The sequence below is a fragment of the Ranitomeya variabilis genome, chromosome 4 (genome assembly GCF_051348905.1).
Source record: "Ranitomeya variabilis isolate aRanVar5 chromosome 4, aRanVar5.hap1, whole genome shotgun sequence".
In the NCBI taxonomy this organism is placed as follows: Eukaryota; Metazoa; Chordata; class Amphibia; order Anura; family Dendrobatidae; genus Ranitomeya; species Ranitomeya variabilis.
Window position 1 is genome coordinate 416,300,398 of NC_135235.1, and position 18,230 is coordinate 416,318,627.

General features: G+C 42.9%; 1 protein-coding gene across 3 annotated transcripts in view; it reads left to right on the plus strand.

The window, feature by feature from the left end:
• The first annotated feature begins 965 nt into the window (after nt 1–965).
• Nucleotides 966–18,230, plus strand: part of PPP1R27 (protein phosphatase 1 regulatory subunit 27) — a 45,068-nt gene continuing 27,803 nt past the window's right edge. Inside the window, exons 1-3 of one of the 3 annotated variants that reach the window (XM_077257583.1) lie at nt 966–1,027; nt 2,986–3,300; nt 8,345–8,495. In XM_077257583.1, coding sequence (XP_077113698.1) covers nt 3,132–3,300; nt 8,345–8,495 — 320 coding nt within the window. In that variant the 5' untranslated portion in view covers nt 966–1,027; nt 2,986–3,131. Of the gene's footprint in view, nt 1,028–1,803; nt 1,834–2,916; nt 3,301–8,344; nt 8,496–18,230 lie in introns of those variants that run through there. The other 2 variants (XM_077257582.1, XM_077257581.1) reach the window with 2 other exon arrangements.

Sequence of the window (18,230 nt, forward strand, 5' to 3'; positions counted from 1 at the left end):
AACAACAACTATTTTCTATTTGTTTTAGGCATAACGGATTAGGAAAACACACTTTGGACCCAAGAACAAAAAATAAATTTTTTTTTGTTACATAGTGTTATTATTATTATTTATTTATATAGTACCATTCATTCCATGGTGCTGTACATGAGGAGGGGTTACATACAAATAACAGATATCACTTACAGTAAGCAAACTAACAATTACAGACTGATACCGAGGGGCGAGGACCCTGCCCTTGCGGGCTTACATTCCACAGGATGGTGGGGAAGGAGACAATAGGTTGGGGGTTGCAGGAGCTCCGCTGTTGGTGAGGCGGTAGCTCTGGTAGTGGTGAACAGGCAGCTGGGTCAGTGCAGCCTGTAGGCTTTCCTGAAGAGGTGGGTTTTCAGGTTATCTCTAATGATAAAATGGTTATCTCTAATGAAACATGTGCAGTCATCACTGTTTGCATTAAAAGGGCTTTACAGTCAAGGACATTGCTGTTTGTAAGGGTATGTGCACACGTTGCGGATTTCTTGCAGAAATTTCCTGAAGAAAACCGGAAATTTTCTGCAAGAAATCCGCATTTTTTTTTTTGCGTTTTTTTTCCGTTTTTTTCGCATTCTGCAAGCGTAATTAGCTTGCAGAATGCTAAAGTTTTCCAAGCGATCTGTAGCATCGCTTGGAAAACTGACTGACAGGTTGGTCACACTTGTCAAACATACTGTTTGACAAGTGTGACCAACTTTTTACTATAGATGCAGCTTATGCAGCATCTATAGTAAAAGATGGAATGTTTAAAAATAATAAAAAAAATAAAAAAAATGGTTATACTCACCCAGACATCTCCTCACCGGCGTCCGTTCCTCTTCCTATAGCTGGTCTGTGCGCACAGGACCTTCCGTGACGTCACGGTCACGTGAGCGGTCACATGACCGCTCACGACCAATCACAGGACAGTGACGTCATCGGCAAGGTCCTTCGCTGCACATCAGCTACAGGAACCGAAGCGACAGCATGCAGTGGAGGCGGGAAGACATCGAGGGTGAGTATAGGACTATTTTTTATTTTAATTCTTATTTTTTGACCACTTATATGGTGCCCAGTCCGTGGAGGAGAGTCTCCTCTCCTCCACCCTGGGTACCAACCGCACATAATCTGCTTACTTCCCGCATCGTGGGCACAGCCCCGTGCGGGAAGTAAGCAGATCAATGGACCCCTAGGTGTGCGGAATCCCCTGCAATTCCGCATTTTAATGAACATGTTGCTTTTTTTTCCGCGATGCGATTTTTTCGCGGAAAAAAAGGCTACATTTGCACAAAAAATGCGGAATACACTTAAAATAATGGGAGGCATATGTAAGCGTTTTTTTCGCGTTTTTATCACGTTTTTATAGCGAAAAAACGCGAAAAAAACGCGAAAAATACTTAACGTGTGCACATGGCCTGAAAGCAACCATTTATTAGATCATCAAAGTCGGAAATTAAAGTTCAGTTGCTGTGAAGAAGGCTTCAGAGCACCTAATAAACTCCAGCAGGTGCCAGGACCGTCTTCCAAAAAGGATTCAGCTATGGGATTTATTCAACACCAGTGCAGATCTTGCTTAGGAATGACAGCAGGCAGGTGTCTGTACATCCGAGACGAAAGTTTTTAAAGGCTGGACTGGTGTCAAGAAGAGCAGCAAAGAAGTTACTTCTCTCCAAGAGAAACATCAAAGATAGACTGACATTCTGAAGGAAGTACAAGGATTGGACTGCAGTGGGAGGTGGGGGGGGGGGGGGAGTTATTTTCTCTGATGAAGCCTGCTTCATACTGTTTGAGGCATCTGGAATAATGATTGGAGAAAATAAGGTGAGAACTATAAAGCATCCTGAGACCATTCATATTTGGGGGTTGCTTTTCATCTAAGGATGATTCAGACATATGCACGCTCAGTTGTCTACATGGGGAGCCTGGAGGAATAATTGTTGAGTGAACAAGTGATTGACGGACAACTATACTAACTATGTGGCTGGCTATGAGCTCAAAAGTATATTTATATAAGCCCAATCCACAGCTAGGGATCACTGTTACACAGCTACAGACTTTTATATGAGGCTTTACATCATTAGCAACTAATCTGGCACAGATAACACATCTCTCCAGCTCAAGGACAAGCTGGGACTGAAGATAAATCAGAGAAAGGGTAAAAAGTTTCTTCAGTGTGAAAATCAGGTTTTTACTCTAAAAGTCTAAAAAAACATAATCATCAGGTTCTTATAAACTTTATAATCATAGGTTCTTAGTTTCCTCTGCAACGTCATAGACATGTAGTCCACATATAATCGGTCACTGTCATTCTACGTTCGAGCTCAACAGGTTGAAATAGTTTCAACAACCGGTTTAGTTGATCGTGAAATCATTTGTGACTTATTTTGTAAGGTTTGTCCTTCTATTTCAAGCCATACGCATTAAGGTCTTCTAATTCTTTTCATACTCTGTCTTGCAATTTCAACCATGTACCATTTGTCAGCGGGGAGATTTCTTTCTTGGCACTAGGGGAGCCATTTTGCTCCAGGATTAAAGATTACCTTCGCACTTTTCTGTGATGTGTATCATTTCAGACCTGGCTAGACGGATTGACCTAGCTTTGTTGACCCCTATTTAGAGAGGCACCTTCTAACCTCCTACTTTGTGGGTGGACAGATAACTGTCTGATCATGTCTACCTTGCTCTCACTGATTACTGTGGTAGCACTCTCCCCACCCCAAACTTGCTGCCAATTTTTGTATTTCGCCTGTGACCCTGGGAAGCTCTGAGTAGCAGCTGCTCTCATGATCAGTTGACCCGGTAAGATGAGCCTCTCTTGAACTGCAATGGGCGTCTGCACTGGTCGTTTGCCTTACAGTGCGATGAGATGAGAGTCCCTTAAATAGATGGGAAGGCAGAGCTATAAAAAGGGGTTTTTGTGTGCCGCTGCTCTATGGGTGGAATTGGTAATCAGTATTCGGATCTGTGTTGCAGAGTTACAATCCCTAAAGGTGGCTTGGGAATTTACCACAATTTGTGGGAAAGGAGAGAAACCGGATTCTGCTTTAGTGAAAATAACTTAGTTGACAGCGCTGGCGCTAAGTTCACCTTCCGCAGCCCCCGATCACGGCATCCTCAAGATGAAGTACTACTCTTCCCATAGGCCTTCACGCAGTCTGAGGTCGACACGGACTGTGCGTTTTCCAAATGATGTGCTTTTTCTGGATCATATCCGACAGGGTGACCTGGAGCAAGTTGGGAGATTTATAAGAGCTCGAAAGGTGACGATGGACACAATCTACTTAACAGGTGAGGGCATCATGTCTCATCCCGCTTTGAGGAATAGATCTCATTTCAAGTGAAATATGAGTTTTTGATTAAGTAAGGAAATGATGTAATGGTAACCATAAGTAAAAATAGCCAGAAATGTTATGCACCATTGCTCCCCGACTCCTGGGACTTGTCCAGTCTTGGGCATATTTGCCAGGGACGCTCCACTACTGACATCGGAGCCGTATGTGACAGTTGTTTATCTGCTGTTGTTGTAGCATTGCTACAAGAAAACATTCACGCGGAACCTCAAAGTGTGAGCAATTTCAACAATCTGGGTGTAGTAGATATATGTCCTTCTGTAATGGAGGCAGAATAATGCAAGGCTTTGCATTTGTAGAGAGGAATTCACGCCGCTTTGGATGTGTTATTTACTCCTAGAACCATTTACCTCCAGAATATAGGTAATGATCGGTATAGCTTCATGTGTGCACCCTCCCTTCTATTTAATGGTGGTATACAACATCTGATTAGGTCTTGTTTCACTTGGCTCACTCTTTAATTGCATTTATTAGGCATTACTTAAATAGCAATTCACTAAATGTTTGGGGAACAAAGAAGAAAGAGAGCACTTATCTTAATTTTCTCCCCTGACTTGAGTCAAATTAACAACTGAAAATTGGCAATACATTTTAAGCTATAGTCAAAGGTTAATTAATAAACTGACCTTAATTATGGAGAGGACTGGTGATGGCATTAAAATTCTGCTTCTTAAATGGTTTCACAAGTCCGAGAAACACCGCCCCATGCTCTGATTGCAATACCCGGTCTGACTGCCTGATCTCCAAAACCTGAGCTAACCGTGTGGCTCGTGCAGACGACCATATTTTCAGTTTGAGTGTGATCCGACAAAACATTGGATTGCACCCGGAGCATTGGTAGTCTTTGGGACCATGACAATGTTAGACTGTCCAAGGAAAAAATTGCAGCATGGCCAAATTGGATCTAATTAGCGGATTTCACTTGGCCATGCAAGTCAATGAGTCCATGGAAAACATTGGACTGCACTTGGATGACATCTGACTGCGGTCCAATTTCTGTGCACGGACAGAATGGAGGAGATGGAGACATTGTTTTGTCAATCTTTTCTTCATCAGAGACAATCAGATAATACTACGATCACACTCTTATCAGAGTGTGATTTGTATAATCGGCATGATTCTCTCAGATGGGACAATATACGGTCATGTGACTGTAGCCTTATAGGCATATATAGGCATATATCAGGTAGTTAGTAGTGATGAGCAAACGTGCTAAGGTATTACCTGAGCATGCTCAGGTGCTAATCGACTGACTTTGGCGTGCTCAAAAAATATGTTCGAGTCTCTGCAACTGCATGTCTCGCAACTGTTCGACAGGCTCAACACATGCAGGGATTGCCTAACAAATAGGCAATCCCTGCATGTGTTGCATCAAATCAGGAGACCCCCGCAGTTAAGCTGGATATTGGGATCCAAGTACTGCCTGTGCTTCATGGACATGTGAATATGACTGAAGGAAAAGGAAAATTAAAAAAAAGTTTGTGTAATTTCGCTTCTTTTCACAATGACTTTTTTTCCTGCTCTGATTGGACAGGAAAAATACGCAGCATGCTACAATTGCATGCCAAATTCGGAACTCACGCATCCATATAAGTTGGGTGTGTATGAAACATCACATTGCACTCAGATATCACCTGAGTGCAGTGCGATTCCCACCTACACCGGCAGTAGAGGAGATGGAGAAATTACTTTCTCTGCCTCCTCCGCAGCTGTGCTCCGATCCTGTCATGCGAGAAGATCGGAGCACTGACACTCGGCTCGCACTCGCAGCAGAGCAGGAGCCAAGGGTCATTAGGATATCCCATCGGATGTCATATGCTAGTGTGACCCGGCCTGAGGGTGTGCTCACACTGAGATGTTGATAAAGTTTTTGGAGTAGAAACTCCAAATTTTTGAGGAGTTTTGCAGTTTTTGTAAGACAATTTCTGTTAAAAAAAAAACTCCTCAAAAACCTCAGTGAGAACATACCTTAGGCCGGCGTCACACTAAACGTATGAAAAATCGACCCGTCTCCATGCCAAGAGTGGCACGAGTGTTCTCCGTATGGTCATCCGTGTGTAATGCGTTTGCAATGCGATGATGCGATTTTCTCTCAGCCATTTATCCATATGACATCCGTATGACATGTGTAGGGCTTTACATTTATCATTGATTTTCCCCATTAAATTAAATGGGCTCAATGGTCGGAAATTAATCAAAACCTAATTAAGAAGCCCATAAATTGGCTTTACAAGAAGGATTAACAAGAAGTTCCCTCCTCCAATTTTTCAAATCAAGTCCCTTCTGGTGTCCTCTTTTTGCTGGTTTGTGACAAAAATGTGTGAGAGCCTAACCTTAAACACAACTGAGCGGGTTCTTCTACATTGGGTCTTGTCTCAATGTTTTCGGAGCCTTACCCAGTGATTGTGGATCCGTGGAGGTGTGTTCCTGGCTTTTTTAGTGGTTTCCAGGACAATCTGCATGCCAAGCTTCCTGTTTTTGCCTGATGCAATTTCCTGCCTTCAGGAAAATGTGTGCTTGTTTGTCGCACGCTACATGGACGGTCCGTATGGCGTTCAAGTTTTTCTTGGACCCATTGGCGAGTCTCGGGCGATATACGTGTACAATTGCAGCCTGCTGTGATTTCACACACACATTGAATACGCCAGAGAAAAAATACGGTGATGTGAGCTCCCCATAGATTAACACTGGTCTGAGTGTTATGCGATGTTTTCTCGCATAGCACTCGCCCATATTCTACGGTAGTGCGACGCCAGACTTTGGAGTACAATACAGTGGAGCTACAGTTTCAATGTCTTGAATTTTTCTTGAATCTTTGTGCAAACCTCCCCTGCAACCTTTAGAAGACAAAAAGCAAAAAAAGGCATCCTGAAAGAACTCTTGACTATATAAATATGAAGGATACAGAATCTATGGTGACACATGAAGTCTTTACATTTTGGGTTAATTCACACAGAATATTTGGACAAGATTTTTTTCTAGCAGAAATCTAACTTTGAAATCTGAAGTTTTTGTGTATGAGGTGCTTTTTTCTTGATTTATTCAGTAGTCTAATTTGGAGCTTTTTTTTTCAGACAGAAACAACTCAAAAATGTACATGTTGCTTTTGTTTTCCAATAAAACGTGGAAAGAACAGTACCACATGCAGTATAGCATTAGGGAGCTTATTCACAAAGTATTCGAAGCATGTGCTCCAAAAACCTCATCAAAACAGTCTGTGTGAAGATACCGTGAGGTTCTTGCACATGGCTGAGAGAGCTACGAGAAATGTTTGTGCTTGTATCATGATCCAATTGCTATCTGGCCCATAAGGGCTCGCTCACACTGGCGCATATTCTCTCTTATGAGAGAATAGGGTCGATTATGCTGACACTTGGCTCCAACTCGCTCAGAGATTGATCTGAGTGTCATCTGAGTGTGATCCGATTCTCTCACATGAGAGAATCACAGCACAGGTGCCAAGAAGACGGAGAACTTAATTTGTCCATCTTCTCCATTGACTCTTTGCACGTTCATAGGACTGTACTCAAATGAGATCAGAGTGCAATTCGATATTTCACACACTCCCATAGACTTGTACGGATGCATGCGATCCGAATATCGGAGCCACACTTAGCATGAGAAAATGATCACAGATCTGCACTGGCCCGTAGTATAACATTGGTCTGAGTGCTATGCGATAAATCATCTCATAGCACTCGGCCATGTTAGGCCTCTTTCACACGTAAGTGTCTCCGGTACGTGCAATGACAGTTTTCTCAAGTACCGGAGACACTGACACACGTAGACCCATTCAAATGAATGGGTCTATGCACATGTCTCCGTGTTTTCACGGACCGTGTGTCCTGTACAGCAATACGTCCTGCACACGGAGAACACGGAGTGCGCATATTCATCACTGTAATGAGCGGTCCCATGTGACCGCTCACACAGGACAAGCTGCCAGCGCTGAGAGGAGAGTGGAGACATCGCGGGAGCTGGGTATTTCTCTGCAAGGGGCCGGGCGGCGCACTGGGAATGAAAGGCGGGAGGTCACCTTCAAACTTTATTTTTAACAAAAAAGAACAAAAACTTGATCTTTCATCTCTTCTCTCCTGCAGGGGAGAAGAGATGAATGCCGCCTTCAGCACCACACGCGGGGGGGACAGCGCTTACTGTAGCGCTGTCTCTCCTGCACGGTCCGTGTGGTCCTCAGGTGGCACACGGGCGGCACACAGCTGCTGCATGTGTGCCACACGGATGTACCACGGGAGCACACGGACACGGATAACTCCGGTACCAATTTCTCCGGTACCGGAATTATCTGGACACGTGAAACCGGCCTTATACGGCATTGTGAGTGTAGCCTTAGGTTATGTTCACACGTTGTATTTTTGCTGCATTTATTTCCACAGGCAAAACCTGCATTTTTGGCAGTAAAGACGCTGCTTACAAAAAAATAGGTGTTTCTAAATTTTGGCTGCGTATTTGTTGTCTCTTGTGCATGCTGATAACGTTTAGTCCCCCCCCCCCCAAAAAAAAAAAGCATGATGCAACTTCCTAGGCTTTTACACCAAAAACGCAGCAAAAACTGATACTTGCGTTTTTTTGTTTCATTTTTGCACTTACCCATGGTTTCCAATGTGTGTGCATGAGATTTCTGAAATCTCATAGGCTATGCTGGTACTGTAAAATGCAACTTAAAAATTGCATTAAAAAGAAAAACAGCAAAAAAAAAAACACTGCAAAAACGCAACATGTGAACACAGCCTTAGACTTATTTATGATGGGGTGGGGTAGTAACACATCACATATGTATACTGCCTCATTTTGACATAACTGCGCAGTAGAGCGGAGAGTCATTACATTTACAACATTGGTGGATAATGTTAAATATGAGAATATTTTAGTGTATATACTGTAATATTATATATCCAATTGTATGTTTTATAGAAATAAAAGCTGTTGAACGTTTGCAGCTGACACTTGTTCTCAACCCGCAGGCATGGGTGCTCTGCATGAAGCAGTCCTCTCTGGCAATCTAGAGTGTGTGAAGCTACTAGTGAAATACGGTGCTGACATAGAACAGAGGGATGAAAATGGCTGGACTCCATTGCACATGGCATGTAGTGATGCACATCCGCACATTGCCAGGTAAGGGAACGTTAAGGCACTTCAGAATTACAACCTACCTTGCAGTCAGATGGCCGTATAACATGGACAACGATCACTTCACAATGCTTGGACTGGCCAGCAGCTCTCCTGACCCAAGCATGACAGCTACATAGAAATACATGAAGCTGTCACGCTCGGGTCAGGACAGCCACTGCGTTGCGATTGTCGTCCATGTTGTACGTCCGTCTGACTGCGCCCATAATCTCATTAAAGCAGGGGCGGCCATACCATTGATGCAGCCTGGGCAGCTGCACAGGGGCCCCAAGAGGCAATGGGGCCAACTTCCACAGCAGATGTGCATCATGAGATACAGTATTGAACGTCAAAGGGCCCATATATTGTTCTTCAATAGGGGTCCTCTCCTGTGTGTTTTCCCTCCCTGCTACAAGCTAGGTCTATTTTTGCAGGTCCAGGAAAAAACAAGTGTAGGGGATATGCTTGTCCCAGAATTGTCCTCCTCAGTTAACAAAATCTATCCTGCTTCTAAAGAGAGGCAGCTAGAATAAGGACAGTATTCCCTTAAAATACTGTACAAGCAAATGTTCGCTAAGGTAGATCTGTGCATTAAAATTAGTGTAGAGAGGGTATATACAAAGAATGAAAATGTGTACTTTTAAAATATTTAAGGAGTTGTCTCAGTAACATAAATTGACAGAGGATTTTAAATAATATAGTATACTACTTGTTGCTTAGGTTACCAGCCACCTTTGTAGGTTGCTAGCGTCCTAGGCAATGACTGCAGCCCTTTCAAGCTCTTTACTATAGAGTGTGCAAATGCTGATAAGAAGCCGTCCAAATTGCTGTATCCAATACAGCTTCAATCCGACTCAGATGCTTCCAGTTATAACTGCCAATCTTCAGGAGTACACCACCCCTTGGCAAGTACGAAACTGAGTGGCAGGGGAGTTGTGTGCTTCTGCAGTTTGATCTTCAAAAAAACCCTTGATGTTGACCTTGATATATACAGCTGTGTGTAAAAGTGTTTTCCCCCTTCCTGATTTCCTATTCATTTGCATGTTTCTCGCACGTAAATGCTTCAGACCACCAAACAAATTTATATAATAGACAAAGATAACACAAGTAAAGACAAAATGCCCTTTTAAATGAAGGTCATTAGTATTAAAGGAAAAAGAAATCCAAACTTACAGGCCCCCGTGTAAAAAAAAAAGTGATTGCCCCTCCTCCCCTTAAAACATAAATTAAGTGGTTTATCACATATATGGGAAGCTGAGTTCAAATTCCCAAGCCACACCCAGGCCGGAATACTGCCATACCTGTTCTCAATCAAGAAATCACTTAAATAGGACCTGCCTGACAAAGCTATACATCATGCTGCGATCCAAAGAAATTCTGGAGCAAATGAGAAACAAAATAATTGAGAGCTATCAGTCTGGTAGAGGTTATAAAACCATTTGTAAAGCTTTGGGACTCCAGTGAACCACAGAGAGAGCTATTGTCCACAAATGGCAAAGACATGGAACAGTAGTGAACCTTCCCAGGAGTGACCAGCCGACAAAAATTACCTGAAGAATGCAGCAACAACTTATCCAAGAGGTCACCCCACATCAACATCCAAAGAACTGTAGGTCTCACTTTACTCAGTTAAGGTCAATGTTCATGACTGCACCATAAGAAAGAGAGTGTGCAAAAATGGCCTGCACGGCAGAGTTACAAGAAACCCCCCCCCCACCTCACTGTTGAGCAATAAAAACATAAAGGTTTTGCCAGAAAACATCTTGATGACCCCCAAGACTTTTGGGAGAATACACTGTGGACTTATGAGACAAAAGTTTAACCTTTTGGAAGGTGTATGTCCCATTACATCTGGCGTAGAAGTAACACAGCACTTCAGAAAATTAACATTATAACAGTAAAATATGTTGGTGGTGATGTGATGGTCTGTGGCTGTTTTGCTGCTTCAAGACCTGGAAAACTTGCTGTTGTAAATGTAAACATGAATTCTACTGTCTATCAAAAAATCCTGAAAGAGAATGTCTGGCCATCTATTCATGACCACAAGCTGAAGCGTACTTGGGTTATGCAGCAGTACAATGATCCAAAACACACCAGCAAGTCCACCTCTGAATGGCTTAAGAAAAACAAAATTAAGACTTTGGAGTGGCCTAGTCAAAGTCCTGACCTTAATCTGAATAAAATACTGTGGCATGACCTTAAAAAGGCGGTTCATGTTCGGAAACCCTCCAATGTTGCAGAATTACAACAATTCTTACAAAGAGGAGTGGGCCAAAATTCCTCCAGAGCGTTGTAAAAGACTCATTGCCAGTCATTGCAAACACTTGATTGCAGTTGTTGCTGCTAAGGGTGGCTTAGCCAGTTATTAGGTTTAGGGGGCGATCACTATTCCACACAGGGCCCTGTAGGTTTGGATTCCTTGGATTTTTTCCCTTAATATTAAAGACCTTCATTTAAAAACTGTATTTTGTTTTTACTTATGTTTTCTTTGTCTAAGATTTAAACTTGTTTGGTGATCTGAAACATTTAAGTGTGACAAACATGCAAAAGAATAGGAAATCGGGAAATGGGCAAACACTTTTTCACACAACTGTAAATGGGTGGATACAGAGTTATGGCTTTAATAGCAGTACAGGAATATGTTCTTTAGTGTATGTTCACCTTTGAACACCATTTTACAGGTGGTCATATATAGACATAGTGATATACACAGCAGATCGACAGTAATTACATTATATTTCTTCTCCCGCACTAGTCCTAAGTTACAGCCTAAATTATAGCACAATATACAGTGGGTACCGAAAGTATTCAGGCCCCTTTAAAATTTTCACTCTTTGTTTCATTGAAGCCATTTGGTAAATTTAAAAAAGTTATTTTTTTTCCACATTAATGTACACTCTGCACCCCCCATCTTGACTGAAAAAAAACAGAAATGTAGAAATTTTTGCAAAGTTATTAAAAAAGAAAAACTGAAATATCACATGGTTATAAGTATTCAGACTCTTTGCTCACACACTCATATTTAAGTCACATGCTGTCCATTTCCTTGTGATCCTCCTTGAGATGGTTCTACTCCTTCATTGGAGTCCAGCTGTGTTTAATTAAACTGATAGGACTTGATTTGGAAAGGCACACACCTGTCTATATAAGACCTCACAGCTCACAGTGCATGTCAGACCAAATGAGAATCATGAGGTCAAAGGAACTGGCCAAGGCGCTCAGAGACAGAATTGTGGCAAGGCACAGATCTGGCCAAGGTTATAAAAGAATTTCTACAGTACTCAAGGTTCCTAAGAGCACAGTGGCCTCCATAAGCCTTAAATGGAAGACATTTGGGACCACCAGAAGTCTTCCTTGACCTGGCCGTCCAGCCAAACTCAGCAATAATGGGAGAAGAGCCTTGGTGAGAGAGGTGAAGAAGAAACCCAAGATCACTGTGGCTGAGCTCCAGAGATGCAGTGGGGAGATGGGAAAAAGCTCCACAAAATAAACTATCACTGCAGCCCACCAGTTGGGCCTTTATGGCAGAGTGGCACTACGAAAGCCTCTCCTCAGTGCAAAATATATGAAAGCCCACAGTTTGCTAAAATACACAGGAAGGACTCCCAGACTATGAGAAATAAGATTCTCTGGTCTGATGAGATGAAGATAGACCTTTTTGGTGATAATTCTAAGCGGTATGTGTGGAGAAAACCAGGCACTGCTCATCACCTGCCCAATACAATTCCAACATTGAAACATGGTGGTGGCAGCATCATGCTATGGGGTGTTTTTCAGCTGCAGGGACAGGACGACTGGTTGCCATTGAAGGAAACATGAATGTGGCCAAGAACAGAGATATCATGGATGAAAACCTCTTTCAGAGTGCTCTGGACCTCAGACTTGACTAAGCACACAACTAAAATAACAAAGGAGTGGTGTTGTGAATTCTGCTCTTGGGCTCCCTCCGGTAGTTGTTGGTGGTAGTGCAGTTGTCTTGGGGTTGTAATCCGGGCAGGTGTTTCTTCTGATTGCAGCTCTATTAGGTATTTAGGTGTGCAGGATCCATGAGTCCATGCCAGTTGTCCATTTTACTTGGAGGGATTGCATCTCTCTCTGGCTCCTCATGCCCTGCTTCCAATTCAGCTAAGATAAGTGTCTTTTTTTTGTCTCTGTGCACACATGCAGTGTGCTTTGCAATTCAGTGCAATTCATTGTGTTTTTGTCCAGCTTAGACTTTGTTTGGATTTTTCAGTCATGCTGGATTCTCAGGAGATGCAGATATACTTTCTATGTCTTTAGTTAGATGTAGTATATTTGTATTATCTGCTGTGGATATTTTTAGGATTTTAATACTGACCGCTTAGAATTCTGTCCTATCCTTTTCTGTTTAGCTAGAAGTGCCTCTTTTGCTAAATCCTGTTTTTCTGCCTGCGTGTGTTTTTCCTCTTATACTCACAGTCAATATTTGTGGGGGGCTGCCTATCCTCTGGGGTTCTGCTCTGAGGCAAGATAGAATTCCCATTTCCATTGTGTCGAGGTGTCTAGGACGTGTTAGGTACATCCCACGGCTACTTCTAGTTGCGGTGTTAGTTTAGGGTTTGCGGTCAGTACAGGTACCACCTACTCCTGAGAAAGTCTTTCATGCGGCTCCAAGGTCACCGGATCATAACAGAGTGGCTTCAGAACAACTCTGTGACCATTCTTGACAGGCCCAGCCAGAGCCCTGACCTAAACCCAATTGAGCATCTCTGGAGAGACCTGAAAATGGCTGTCCAGTGCTGTAATGTCTGTATACTCTCTTTTGCGTCCTCCCTTGGCCAGTAGCTGTGGTATGATCAGACCATGTTCCTACACAGCCATTACACTGAGGCACATTTATGAGATTATCTCAGCACAGGGACATTTCTTTTAAACACATCCAATTGTGAAATTTATTTTTATTCCAAGATCTGTTGATTAAAATGTACTTTTGTTCGTGGCACAACCCCTCTAAGGACCGAGCGTTGGCACACCCTGTTCTGACTTCCACCAGCTCCACCTACTTTGACAGAGCTGCCAGAGCTTGGTATGAAAACAAGAAAAGTTGCGCAAATGCCTTGCAACTGCTCCAAGTGTTTTTTTCGCCAATTTTTTGGATGAATCGGATCCTTAGTGTAAACATGTATTTCCTGGTCATTCATTTATTTGAATGGGCCCTATAGAGCTCCCTATTTTTCTTGCAGTTGTTATTGTCAGGTTTGTCAGCTGCCACACTTGCATAATTTAGGATCTCATGTAGAGAATGGATTGTCTAAAAAGGTTTATTACGCTAGTTTTTAGGTGATAAGGTAACTTACTGATTGCTATAGGTCCAAGTACAGCATTCAACTTTCTCTAGAAGTCACATAGGAAATGAATAGAACCAAGGTGCGGATGCTTGACCTCTATTCATGAAGGGCTCTACAGAGCCAGTTTCTTAGAATTGGTGGGGTTCCTAGTGGTCGCACCCTCAATGGTCAATTAGCTATGTAGAGACATGCTTTGTATCTGTTGAATTGATGCTCAGAGAACCTCCACTGTATGCACAGTAATTGGGCTAGAGACATTCTTTACAGTATATTCTGGCCATGGTGGACCACATGGCTGAGAGGTGTTTAACCCCTTAGTGACAGAGCCAATTTGGTACTTAATGACCGAGCCAATTTTTACAATTCTGACCAGTGTCACTTTATGAGGTTATAACTCTGGAACGCTTTATCGGATCCCGCTGATTCTGAGACTGTTTTTTCGTGACATGTTGTACTTCAAGTTAGTGGTAACATTTCTTCGATATTACTTGCGATTATTTATGAAAAAAATGGAAATATGGCGAAAATTTTTAAAATTTTGCAATTTTCAAACTTTGTATTTTTATGCCCTTAAATCAGAGAGATATGTCACAAAAAATAGTTAATAAATAACATTTCTCACATGTCTACTTTACATCAGCACAATTTTGGAAACAATTTTTTTTTTGTTAGGGAGTTATAAGGGTTAAAAGTTGACCAGCAATTTCTCATTTTTACAACACCATGTTTTTTTTAGGGACCACATCACCTTTGAAGTGATTTTGAGGGGTCTATATGATAGAAAATAACCAAGTGTGACACCATTCTAAAAACTGCACCCCTCAAGCTGCTCAAAACCACATTCAAGAAGTTTATTAACCCTTTACGTACTTCACAGGAACTAAAACAATGTGGAAGAAAAAAATGAACATTTTACTTTTTTTTGCAAACATTTTACTTCAGAACCATTTTTTTTAATTTTCACAAGTGTAAAAACAGAAATTTAACCACAAATTTTGTTGTGCAATTTTTCCTGAGTACGCCGATACCCCATATGTGGAGGTAAACCACTGTTTGGGCGCACCGCAGAGCTTGGAAGTGAAGGAGCACCGTTTGACTGTTTCAATGCAGAATTGGCTGGAATTGAGATCGGACGCCATGTCACGTTTGGAGAGCCCCTAATGTGCCTAAACAGTGGAAACCCCCCACAAGTGACACCATTTTGGAAACTAGACCCCCCAAGGAACTTATCTAGATGTGTGGTGAGCACTTTGAACCCCCAAGTGCTTCACAGAAGTTTATAACGTAGAGCCGTGAAAATAAAAAAATCGCATTTGTTTTCACAAAAATGATTTTTTAGCCCACAAATTCTTATTTTCACAAGGGTAACAGGAGAAATTAGACCACAAAAGTTGTTGTGCAATTTCTCCTGAGTACGTCGATACCCCATATGTGGAGGTAAACCACTGTTTGGGCGCACCGCAGAGCTTGGAAGTGAAGGAGCACCGTTTGACTTTTTCAATGCAGAATTGGCTGGAATTGAAATCGGATGCCATGTCGCGTTTGGAGAGTCCCTGATGTGCCTAAACAGTGGAAACCCCCCACAAGTGATACCATTTTGGAAACTAGACCCCTTAAGGAACTTATCTAGATGTGTGGTGAGCACTTTGAACCCCCAAGTGCTTCACAGAAGTTTATAACGTAGAGCCGTGAAAATAAAAAATCTCATTTTTTCTACAAAAATGATCTTTTTGCCCCCAAATTTTTATTTTCACAAGGGTAACAGGAGAAATTAGACCACAAAAGTTGTTGTGCAATTTCTCCTGAGTACGTCGATACCCCATATATGGGGGTAAACCACTGTTTGGGCGCACCGCAGAGCTTGGAAGAGAAGGAGTGTCGTTTTACTTTTTCAATGTAGAATTGGCTGGAATTGAGATCGGACGCCATGTCACGTTTGGAGAGCCGCTGATGTGCCTAAACAGTAGAGACCCCCCACATATGACACCATTTTGGAAACTAGACCCCTTAAGGAACTTATCTAGATGTGTGGTGAGCACTTTAAACCCCCAGGTGCTTCACAGAAGTTTATAACGTAGAGCCGTGAAAATAAAAAAATCGCATTTTTTCTACAAAAATGATCTTTTTGCCTCCAAATTTTTATTTTACCAAGGGTAACAGGAGAAAATGGACCCCAGAAGCTGTTGTACAATTTGTCTTGAGTACGCCGACACTCCATATGTGGGGGTAAACCACTGTTTGGGCGCATGGCTGAGCTCGGAAGCAAAGGAGCGCCATTTGACTTTTCAATGCAAAATTGACTGGAATTGAGATCGGACGCCATGTCGCGTTTGGAGAGCCCCTGATGTGCCTAAACAGCAGAAACCCCCCAAAAGTGACCTTATTTTGGAAACTAGACCCCCCATGGAACTTATCTAGATGTGTAGTGAGAACTTTGAATGCCCAAGTGCATCACAGAAGTTTATAATGCAGAGTCGTGAAAATAAAAAATATATATTTTTTAACAATAAAGATTTTTTAGCCCCCAAGTTTTTATTTTCACAAGGGTAACAAGAGAAATTGGACACCAAAAGTTGTTGTCCAATTTGTCCTGAGTATGCTGGTACCCCATATGTGGGGGTAAACCACTGTTTGGGCGCACGGCAGAGCTCGGAAGGGAAGGAGTGCCATTTTGGAATGCAGACTTTGATAGAATTGTCTGCGGGCGTTATGTTGCCTTTGCAGACCCCTAATGTACCTAAACAGTAGAAACCCCAACAAGTGACACCATTTTGGAAAATAGACCCCCCAAGGAACTTATCTAGATATGTGGTGAGAACTTTGAATGCCCAAGTGCTTCACAGAAGTTTATAATGCAGAGTAGTGAAAATAAAAAATATTTTTTTCCCACAAAAAAGATTTTTTTAGCCCCCAAATTTTTATTTTCACAAGGGTAACAAGAGAAATTGGACCCCAAAAGTTGTTGTCCAATTTGTCCTGAGTATGCTGGTACCCCATATGTGGGGGTAAACCACTGTTTGGGCGCACGGCAGAGCTCGGAAGGGAAGGAGCGCCATTTTGGAATGCAGACTTTGATAGAATTGTCTGCGGGCGTTATGTTGCGTTTGCAGACCCCTAATGTACCTAAACAGTAGAAACCCCCACAAGTGACCAAATTTTGGAAACTAGACCCCCTAAGGAACTTATCTAGATATGTGGTGAGAACTTTGAAAGCTCAAGTGCTTCACAGAAATTTATAATGCAGAGTAGTGAAAATAAAAAAATATATTTTTTTCCAACAAAAAAGATTTTTAGCCCCCAAGTTTTTATTTTCACAAGGGTAACAGGAGAAATTGGACCCCAAAAGTTGTTGTCCAATTTATCCCGAGTACGCTGATGCCCCATATGTGGGGGTAAACCACTGTTTGGGCGCACGGCAGAGCTCAGAAGGGAGGGAGTACCATTTGACTTTTTTAGCGCAAAATTGGCTGTCGTGTTTGGAGACCCCCTGATGTACCTAAACAGTGGAAACCCCCCAATTCTAACTCCAACCCTAACCCCAACACAGCCCTAACCCTAATCTCAACCCGATCCATAATCCTAATCACAACCCTAACGATAATCACAACCCTAACCCCAAAACAGCCCTAATCTCAACCCTAACCATAACCCTAATCAAAACCCTAAATCCAACACACCCCTAACCCTAATCCCAACCCTAACCCTAATCCCAACCCTAATCCCAAACGTAACACTAATCCCAACCCTAATCCAAACCCTAACCCTAATCCCAACTCTAACCCTAACTTTAGCCCCAACCCTAACTTTAGCCCCAACCCTAACCATAACTTTAGCCCCCGTCGTCACAAAAAAAGTTCAATGTAACCTTTTTTTTGTACGTCGCGTCCGCCATTTCCGCGGATGCGTGGCCGTAACTCTGCCCCCTCCTCCCCAGGACATAGACTGGGCAGCGGATGCGTTGAAAAACTGCATCCGCTGCCCACGTTGTGCACAATTTTCACAACGTGCGTCGGTACATCGGGCCGACGCATTGCGACCGCCCCGTACCGACGCAAGTGTGAAAGAAGACTAAGGCTACTTTCACACTAGCGTCGTACTCGGCCCATCGCAGTGTGTCGGGCCGACGTACCGACGCTAGCGTTGTAAGCGCCGCACAACGGGTGCAGCGGATGCTGTTTTTTCAACGCATCCGCTGCCCCATTGTGAGGTGCGGGGAGGCGGGGGCGGAGTTCCGGCCACGCATGCGCGGTCGGAAATGGCGGACACGTCGCACAAAAAAGTTACATGTAGTTTTTTTTGTGTCGACGGTCCGCCGAAGCACGACGCATCCGTCGCACGACGGATGCGACATGTGGCAATCCGTCGCAATGCGTCGCTAATGCAAGCCAATGGAGAAAAAACGCATCCTGCAAGCACTTTTGCAGGATGCGTT